At 44.8% G+C, this 10,688-nt stretch overlaps 1 protein-coding gene across 1 annotated transcript; it reads left to right on the top strand.

Annotated features, from left to right (window-relative positions):
- Window positions 1–434: 434 nt before the first annotated feature.
- Window positions 435–10,189, top strand: LOC115363848 (nucleoside diphosphate kinase A 2-like). The gene is made up of 5 exons (XM_030058172.1): window positions 435–570; window positions 6,610–6,742; window positions 8,318–8,419; window positions 9,235–9,347; window positions 9,900–10,189. The coding sequence occupies exons 2-5, from the start codon at window positions 6,626–6,628 to the stop codon at window positions 10,015–10,017; spliced, it is 450 nt and encodes a 149-aa protein (XP_029914032.1). The 5' UTR covers window positions 435–570; window positions 6,610–6,625; the 3' UTR covers window positions 10,018–10,189.
- The last annotated feature ends 499 nt before the right edge of the window (window positions 10,190–10,688 follow it).

The raw sequence follows: 10,688 nt of genomic DNA, 5'->3' as shown, positions 1-10,688 counted from the left end.
CAACTGTTGAACAGAGCTGCTGTTTCCACTGACCTGTCTGTGCAAGAAATTAAAATTAAAATTAAAATTAAAATTAAAATTAAAATTAAACTGGTGCCTCGTTCAGCCGGAGGCCCCGACTCAGACTGGAACGTCACCTGTTATCATATGAAGACGCATGAGTAGCATTAGCACAGGCAGCTAAATGATTCAAAAAATGCTGAACACACACACACACACGCGCGCGCACATACACACATGCATACACACTCTGCTGGGCAGTTGAAAAGCTGTAGTAAGCAGCAGCAGCACAGATGAGCCAACCCGTCATACTTTTTCCTCTCCCCTCCCACACACACTCACACACACTCACACACACACACACACACACACTCACACACACACACACACACACACACACACACACACACACACACACACACACACACACACACACACACACCATCATTCTTGACCCCCTCCCCCCTCCCCCCTCAGTAAAACCTTTAAATAGTGGCCGTTCTCTCTGTTCAGCCTCGGTGATCTCTTGCCTGCCGATCGCAGTTCGTCTCCCTCAACTCTCCTAAAAAGGTAGATATGAACACAGTAACGATGATGATGATGATGATGATGATGATGATGATGATGATCAGCCTGACAAACTGCTTGCATACATATATATATATATTTTTTAATTTATTTGCATGAGTGAGCAGGCAGGCACCTCCGTAAGCTGAGAGTCGCTGCTTTCTGCTCATTTATTTGCTTCATTTTGCTGCACAAACTGAAGGGATTTCACGCACTAAAGCTGCTATACAGTTGGTGTTGTTTTTTTTCTCTTTTCTACTGTGCATGGAGCCGTTTTAAAAGTTTTAAAAGTTCACGAGCTGCAGAAACCTGCTGCCACGTGTGTGTGTGTGAGGGCGAACACCGCCTGATCGATCCGCTGCTGGAAACTGAATCTAAAAAGTGAATATGATGGTAGTTTGTGGGTGCACATGGCTGCACAGACATGCATGTGTGTGTGTGACGGCTGCAGACAGCTGCTGACGCTCCACTCACACACACACACACACACACACACACACACACTGGCTTTGACTTTTACAGCCTGCCGTGTTAATCCACGTTTTATCCGGCAGGATAACACACCGTCCACTCTGCCTGCCCCGAAAACACTTTCCTGTCCCTCAGCGTTGATATGAAATATTACTTAGCTGGGGGGGAACGCTCGCTTCTGATTGGCTTGAGAGTGAGGGTGTGTGTTCAAAACCGTCTAATGTAAGCTCAGTCTGGTTCAGGTTTAATCTCTTTGCTAAATTCATCTGCTGGCTGTAAAATGAAGAACAAACCTAACAAACAAACTGAATCTAAATATGTTCACTGTCATCTCCCATCCCCACCCTGCTGTTAAAGTATTACCAGACTATAATATTATTATATTAAGGCTTCATAGTTGCTGATTTTTTTCCAGTAATGAACTTTGGCGTAATGTTGTGAGATATTAAGTGTTTTTTGGCTCGATGTTTGCAACGCCGTGGCTCAAGCCGACAAACGTTAGCTATTAGTCGGGCCCAAAGTGTTGGAGGACATTCATATTTTCAGAGCCTGTCTCTCCCTCAGTTGGTTATGTTTTCGCTGTGGGCCGTGGTGTCGGCGGGATACGCAGGTGTGTGTACGCAGGTGTGTGTTAAAGAGTTAAAACACACAGCTGAGCGTATTAAAGATGATCGTTTTAGATGAGTGTGTGTTTGCGGACAGTTTGTCCATGCGTGGCTGCACAGAGCGCCGCCATGTGCTTCTAACAGCTGCTCTCTTTACACCCCCACCCCCGACACACACACACACACACACACACACACACACACACACACACGCGCGATCTCAGAAAAGCCCTACGTGGTTACTTTGCATTAGCAGAGGTCGGAGGTCGAGGTAGAGACGGCCATATTTCATGCTGTAATTATTTTTAGCATTTTTCTTGCTGGTTCATGTCGCACAGTTCTGATTTCTGTGATTTTAAATGAAATCTCTGTCTTTCATGTTTGGACCAGATTTTAGCCTCCGCAGATTAAATTCCAAAATCAGGGGGTCTGATTGACCGGTTATGATTCTCCGCAGGATTTCGGCTCATTGTCATGATTCAAAACCCGAGCCGGATGCCCGATTACACACAATGAAACTTAGTCGCACACCTGAGGCCGCGCCGGTGCAGAGGCGTCCTGCAGGACTCTCTCTGCGTTCTGATTGGCCCGTTCCCACCCGCTGCATGTCAGAGTATCAGGTTCTGCTAAAAGCGGCCGGCAGAAGCTTTGTCCAAATTTACGACGGGGGCGCGGGCGAGCAGCGGAGAGTTTCCACCCTGAGAGCAGAAACAAACGTCCTGACGACGGCGAGGCGGCTTCATCTCAGTTTCCACGGCAGCTGAGGGCGTCCGGCGTATTCAGCATATTCATACGCCAAAGTACTGATTCTTAATTTTTTTTTTTTTTTTTTTTAAATAAATAAGGGAACTTGTGTGTGCTGCAAAACATTTATTTTCAGAAAATAAAAATTTCTCGAGAGTTCATGATGTACAGCTCTGTTGTCTAAATTAGTGATGAAGAACAAACAAACAGAAATATTCAGCCAGGCTTGGATGAAGATTAAAATATAAAATATAAAAGTGTTGATTGGTCTGAGCTGACAGGGCGAGGGCGGGGGCGGCGGAGATCTGCAGCGCCTCATTGCCCACATGATGAGGATCAGATTCTCATTAGAGGCCGGCAGAGCGCCAGCCACCGTCCGGCCCGCGTTGTTGGGACTCCTCAGTTAAATTAAGAAGCGGTATCAACTTCAAATACATAGCTGCATCCTCAGCTGCCGCGGCGGGAATCCAGCGCCCTGCAGCAGCGAGGCCACATCAAACTCCAGGATCCTGAGCGGCAGAGACACGGTCACACCGAGCTGCTCAAATGAAGCAGAATCAACGGTTAAATCCAGTTAGAAGAAGAAATTTATAAAGTCATGTCAAGTCCCCAAATAAAAAAAAAAGGCTGTTTCAAATAATTGGTCCACCACAGGGGACATAAACTTCGAATGAGTCGCTCATTTCCAAGATGATAGGAAAATCTGAGAATATCAGAAATCATCAAGGGTGAAAAATGCCTTTACTAAATGCTAATAGATTTAGTACAACTCTTTTTTTGCCTTTTGCTTTGTAATCAGTTGCGCTGTCATGCTCATTTTTGTCCACTCAGGCCACCGTAGGCAATGAGAGAGTGAATCAGTCCAGGTCGTGTTCGATGAGAAAAATGAAGCAGGTTTTTGACCAATAAGTAACCAAGTACGCGGAACCTGTTGAAGAAATAGCACAAATCTAAATCAACCGACATGAAACATAAAAGATCAAAGAAACTCAACAGCAAATGCAGCCACTTTCCAGCGGTGAGAAGTTAGAGTTTGTACAAATCTACAAATTGAGCGTTAAAATGATTGTATTCGGTGCTTATGTCGAGTAGTATGTCTCATTTAAAGGCACAAAAAGCCCCTAAAGAAATCAGACCCAGGAGCAAAATGCCCACTGGGAAGAAGTTAAAGGTCCCCAGCGGTTTTCCTGATTGAGTGAATTTCCTCAGCCTTGAAAGACGGGGGCCTGGTTTGCCCAGTGTTGCTCTGTAGCGCCTCTGGTGGCCACTCAGCAGATTGCATACCTTTAAAAAAAAAAATTCTGATGCTGCGGCTGGACTCTGCTCAGATGTTTTTCAGCAGCAGCCGCGACACTAAAAATACCGACAGTTTGTTCTCCAAGTGTTTCCTGCTGCGCTGCACCTGTTGGCCTCACACACACACACACACACACACACACACACAGAGCTTATTAGAGTAAGGTGACATTGCATGTAGTCCGTCAGCTGTCGCCTCTGCTGTTGAGTAACTTCCATCCAGGCAGAGCTGCTGTTCAAATGAGGCCGAATAGGGTGAGGCAATGTTGCACACACACACACACACATACACACACACACACATACACACATGCATGTACACAGCTGTCACCATGGTGTCACACCCATCTGTGGCTGCAGCCATGCTGATCAGCTCAGAGATTGATTGCATGACATATAATTAGTCTGTCGGGTTAGTGCAAGCAGCAGGCCCATGTCACTTTTTATATTTTTATTTTTTTGGGGAAAATAACATAAAGATGTTCAGTGAGCTGGTCATTATCGCCAAATACAACCAACGAGTCAAAACCTGAAGCTTTTTTCATAGGATATCAATCTGTTCACACCAAAGATCCATTTAAAATAACTGTAAAAACAAGCTTAAGCTAAAGTCGAACTTCAAGAACTTGCAGTTACGTCTTTTTACCACAAGGTGTCGCCAGGTGACTCGATGAGGAATCCCAGCTCGCAATGTTCCTGCAGAGATGCGACTGCATGTGAACGATTACTGTCATTCAGAAATACATGCACTAACACAGAGTACCTGCACTGACCAATCAGAGGCGAGTATTTAACGACACTGATACAGACAATCAGCCAATCAGCGCATTAACGGTGGAGAAAAAGCTGCTGGTTTGTGTTTCCTTTCTAGCACTTAGAGAGCCGGCGGTGTGAATCAGATGATTGGCAGGTGGTGCGTCGGTCGTGTTGCAGTGAGGGGGCGGGACATACAGCAGCACTAACACCTGATTGGCTAGCCGTTATTGCCTTAACTTAAGCTTCAGCAAAAATCAAATGTACCAGCTAATAATCGTCTTCATGGTCAACTGGAAGCAGTGAAATGATGCCAGTGAGGCACATGTGGGAAATTAGTTGACCCCAAAGCATTGTGGGAAATTATGAGTTTGAGTTTATTATGAATTAATTATGAGTTTCTGTATTTGTGACTGACCCTCGGTGTTATCTCAGCCAGCGAAGGAAATCACTTAATAAAAAGCACTAAATGAAGCACTCAGCTTAAGTTTACATTACTTTGGTTAAGAAGTCATGGTGTACGGAGAACAGGTCGAGTGATGAAGGGCGAGATCACAGGAGAGGGCTCCACAACAGGAGGAGTTTCAGAGAGGTATAAACACCCATGTGTGCTGGTTTGGTTTGGTTTGCTCGGTTCTTGGTTCTTTGCTAAAAACCCTCAAGTGTTCTTGAAAAGTGGCGGGCAGCAAATCACCGGAAGTAAGCACACACGATTTGTCTGCTACCTAAATCAGGGGAAGGTTGTTTTTTTTTTTTTAAAGAGTTAGAAACAAATGAACCAATCTGGAGCCGGTGCACACTGAGGACGTCTGACTGAAGAAACAAAGGCTGAGAAGAATGTTTTCAGTGAACTTATTATTCGTAATGCTCGTTTCTGAGGAAAGTATATTGGCTAAACTTTTGTCTGATGAACTGTAGTTTCTCATGTTTTCAAGGCGCAGTAAGTGTGTGGAAGTGGTCCAGTTTGGTGACCACAGGATTGCGTCGCTGCTCTTTGCAGATGATGTGGTCCTGCTGGTCTCATCAGGCTGTGACCTTCAGGTTGCATGGGTGTGGTTTGCAGTCGAGTGTGAAGCAGTCGGATGAGGATCAGTACCTCCAAGTCGAGGCCATGGTTATCTGCTGGAAAGAGGTGGTTTGCCCTCTCTGGGTGGGCGTGAGCTTCCGTCACAAGTAGAGGATTTCAAGTATCTCGGGGTCTTGTTCACGAGTAAGGGTCAAATGGAGTGGGAGATCGATGGGCGGTGCGCAGTGACAGCAGTTATGTGGTCGCCATGCCAGTGAAGAGGGAGCTCAGCCAGAAGGTGAGGCTCTTGATTCACCGGTTGATCTTTTTTCCAACCTTCACCTGTGGTCACAAGCTCTGGGTGGTGACCGAGAGAATAAGATCACCAATACAAGCAGTGGAAACGGGTTTCCTCTGTGGGGGGCCGGGCGCACCCTTAAAGAGAGGGTGAGGAGCTCGGACATCCGCGAGGAGCTCGGAGTAGAGCCGCTGCTCGTCCACATTGAAAGGAGCCAGCCGAGGTGGTTCAGGCATCTAGTCAGGACGCCTCCTGATCACCTCCTGATGGAGGTGTTCAAGGCACGACCACCTGGGAGGAGACCCAGGGGCAGACCCAGGACATACTAGGGGGGGATTATGTTTCCCAGATGGTCTGGGAACGCCTCGGGATCCCCCCGGAGGAGCTGGTGGAGGTTTTAGAAAAGACCGTCTGGGCTAGACGTCCTCAGCCTGCTGCCATCGTAACCTGGACCCAGATAGGCAACAGAAAATAAGATGAGAGATAAACCACAGAGTATTATAACATCGTGGTTGCCTCAGTGTTGATCAGGTGACGGGTTTTACCTGGTTTAGAACTCTGAGCCATTTTAGTGGCTGATTTGAATCTCAGTTGTTTTCATGAACCAGCTGGGTTTACTAAACATAGATTGTAATAAAGTTCACAGCGTTGGGTTTCCGATCGTGTTTGAGTTATTGATAAGTGATGGTTGACAAGAGGAACAGTGTGGATGAAGACCATCACTCACCTGGCTCACCTGGATTCACAGAACATACTGTATCTGTCGGTAAACGTGGGGAAAACTTGCTCCAAGGAGCAATTTAGGAGACAATGGGCAGTTTTTTTTATGTTGCTTAGTAACTGTTTCTGTCTCTTTTTTCTGTTTGCAGCATCACGTCTGCCGAGATGGAGCGTACCTTTGTGGCCATTAAGCCCGATGGCGTGCAGAGAGGCCTGTGCGGCGAGATCATCAAGCGCTTTGAGCACAGAGGCTTCAGGCTGGTGGCTTGCAAGTTCGTGCAGGTAAACCGTTAACCTGAGGAAACACTTATGCCAAGCACTTTGAGTCACCATGTGTTTGAAAGCTATACAAATTAACTTGCCCTGCCTTGTCTAAAATTAATATTGGTTACTGGCAAAGAAGAAAAAAAAAAAAAAATCAAATATATCGCATCCCTAGAAAAATAAATAAAAATAAATGTGGCATGTTTTCATAACCTGAGTTGAAGTAGTTTGCCCAGTGAATGTGAACATTTTGAAAAGCATTGTATTTTATGTCTGCACCTGCCAACGGACCTTCACAATAAGAGTAGGCATAATAATATGTTAATGTTAATTTGAATTAGGCGCAAAAACAGCATGAGCATATATATGAGCAATCGTCCAAAGGAGTTGGGAAATATCCGTATATCAGATATTGGAAAAAAAAAAATCAATCTTGTGAATCCCGACTTCAAACCTTCAAGAGAATCCCTGTATGAACTTTGTCGCCCCCTATCAGCCACCGCTAGGAACTGCAGCAGCACTGACAGGCTTTCTGGTTTTCACAGCTGTTATTTGACTCGAGAACCAGATTTTTTTGGTTTTTGTAACTTAGTTTTCTCCCGCAATTTTCCCCTTCTAGACACATGCAGGGAATCTGACACTACTATGTATTTTTTTTTTTTTTTCATTATTTTGAATCTTTTTTTTTTATTGCAGTCTGGACATTTTGTGCAGTTACCATCACACTGAACTCCATACATGTCTTCTTTTATGACAGAATACAGACTAAATGGTCAAATTTATTCACTCCTTCCTGTTTCATATGAACATAAAACACAACAAAGCATCATTCAAGAGATCGTGAGCTTTTTCTCGGCTTTCATGAATTTATGGCTAAAAAAATTGCCACATTTCGACCCCAACACGGCCCAAATGCACCAAAACACATCCTGGGATGATCAGAAAGTGAGTTCTGAAAGCCAGAAATCTGAGCAGTCAGTGAAGTAATCATTTAATCACTGATCAATAATCAGTAAATCCCCTTCAGATACATGATTTCAGTTATAGTGTGTTTGCAAAATGGGGCAGCAATAACCCTCCGTACATCACCTTTAACTGTAGTAGTGTAAGTCAGCTGCTGGAACTGGAGCTTCAAAGCAGCATGAAGCCCCTGTAACACACACAAACACACACACACACACACACACACACACACACACACACACACACTGTACATACTCCAGATCTGGCAGGGGAGATGACAGCTGTTGAGTAGCTGAGCATGTCACAGCTACACATATGGACTGACAGCGATACTATTATCTTTCTCTGTGACTCTCTCTCTCTCTCTCACACACACACACACACACGCACACACACTCACACACACTCACACACACACCGGTGTCTTTGTCCTCTCCAGTTATTCCCAGCTGTCTGCTCTCTGGCTGCTGTTCATGTTGTAACAGCCAACGACTGAATGACCTTCACTGTCTTTGTGTGTGTGTGAGTGTGTGTGTGAGTGTGAGTGTGTGTTTTCTTGTCTAAAACGAACACGATTCAGTTTGTAAAGGTGTCACCCGCAATGTTACCCATGATGCTTTGTGTGCGCAGGCCTCTGAGGATCACATGAAGAAGCACTACCTGGACCTGAAGGACATGCCCTTCTACGCCGGACTGTGCAAATACATGTCCTCCGGCCCCATCCTGGCCATGGTAACACACACACACACACACACACACACACACACAGATACACACACACACACACACACACACACACACACACAGTGCCTCTGTCCTGATATCTTTTGCTTTTTTTCTGATGTTTTTCCATCTCACTGAGGCCGACTGCTGTCACCTCCCTCCCTCTCTCTCTCTCTCTCTCTCTCTCTCTCTCTCTCCTTGTATGGGCGTCGCTGGCGGTGTGAACCCTCCTCCGCTCCTCTCTGTCGTTCTCTTAGGGATTAATTAATCCAGGCAGTAATCCCAACTGTAATGTTAGAAGTGACAGTAACTTAGTTTCCCTGTGAGTTAAAAACTGTAGAAACAGGAAGTGAGCACTTTATTTTGAAACAAACTGAAGACCGTCCGGACTGCAGGCCGACTCTGAGCACTTCAATTGTTTTTTATTTTATTTTATTTTACTTTATTTTAAAAACATGGAGAAAGGCAATGAGAGACTAAACAAGAAATGATCACAAAATTTGAAAAAAACAAAAACAAAACAAACAAGAAAATGAGGAATAAAGCAACCAAGTCTTGAAAAAAAATCAAGAAAATGACCTGAAATTATCAAATAAATAAATAAATAAATAAAAAATATGTATTCCTACAATGTAATTTTAAATATATAAGTATAATAATTATAAATATAGCTATCTGCACATTTCTGCACGTTTTTCAATTTTCAGGTCATTTTCTTACTTTCTTTCCTTTTTAAGATAATGTCAAAGTAATTTCTTTGCAGCCTCTTACTAATTTCTTGCACCTTACTGAGGCATAATTAATTTTCTTGAATGCCCCTTCAGGTGTGGGAGGGCCAGAACATCGTGAAGCTGGGCAGGATGATGCTGGGCGAGACCAACCCCGCTGACTCCAAGCCCGGCAGCATCCGTGGAGACCTCTGCATCCAGATCGGCAGGTGGGACGTCACTCTCTCTCCCTCTCTCTCTCACACACACACACACACACACACACACACACACACACTCATAATGTCCAACAGCCTTATATAACTGCGTATGTTTGACCCACAAGTCTTTGCTGGGGATGTACGGAGGCTAAACGCTGCCACAAACCTGCAGAAACACAGTTTATCCTCCTGTAACTAAATCCTAAACTCATGATGCTTTAAGGGTCTTTTAAGGGGCGGAAAGTACAAAATTCACTTTTTCACAGTATCATAACAGACTGGTTCTCATGCTTCCTGATGCTGACCGGGCAGAGGATCTTAAACAGTGACATCATCCTGCAGCAGTGGCTACAAATTAAAATTTCAACCATTAAAACCTTCACAAAACTTTAAACATCCTCTCTCGTCCACCTCATCCCTTCAAAATAAAATTGTGTTTCTCTACCAAACTGAGATCCTGCTGCTTTGCACTTGTCAATGATTCTTCCCAGGAGACTAAATGTGTTTAGACTCCATGTCTTTTTTTAAATTTCTGAATCCGCTCCTCCCTCTCGCCGACAGGAACATCATCCACGGCAGTGACACTCTGGAGAACGCCAAGATGGAGGTTGACCTGTGGTTCAAGCCCGAGGAGTTCGTCACCTACACCCCCTGCGCCCAGCCTTGGCTGTACGAGTAAACCGGCCGATCACCGACTTGGAAACGACACCCGACTGGACCGTTTTAACCCCCCCGCCCCGTCCCGTCCCGTCCTGCAGTCGATCCCCTGTCCTGGTTTCCACTGTGCACTTCCTGTCACTGTCCAATCAAACATGTAGCACTTGCCAATAAAAGTGTCCTGGTGAGAAAAACAAAGTCTGGTTTCTGTTTTTTTTAAACGACACGTCATGTTTGATTTGAGCAGCTGCATTATCATGAGAGAGGGTCATTTCATGTAAAATCAACCAATTTAGAAAAAAAAATCCCACCTGACCTCCTAACAATCAGTTGATTTCTTCCCCTACAACATCTTTTGCATGTTCAGTGAAGCCATTTTTTTTTTTTTTTTTGAGTTCCAGCTCCTCAAAGTTCATGTTTTTTTATTCACATCATTTTTTCCAGCATTTTTGAGCCTCATAACTTCATTCCTAATAGAGACGGACACATGACATTTTCAGGGCTGAGAGACAAACTTGAGTTCTGTGAGAAACTGCAACAAGTCGGTTTTAGTTGTGGTTTGGTGTCGCCTCACAGAGTCCAGGTCGTGGTCATCGACGCGGGGCTGAATCCAGATCAGCTGGACCCGACGTGGACGAGTCAGTTTCACGTCGATCCACGGTGTCACAAAATCTGTTTTTTCAACACCATTTT

This window comes from Myripristis murdjan, chromosome 8, assembly GCF_902150065.1.
Source record: "Myripristis murdjan chromosome 8, fMyrMur1.1, whole genome shotgun sequence".
Lineage (NCBI taxonomy): Eukaryota > Metazoa > Chordata > Actinopteri > Holocentriformes > Holocentridae > Myripristis > Myripristis murdjan.
This window is presented reverse-complemented; position numbering and strand designations above follow the sequence as displayed.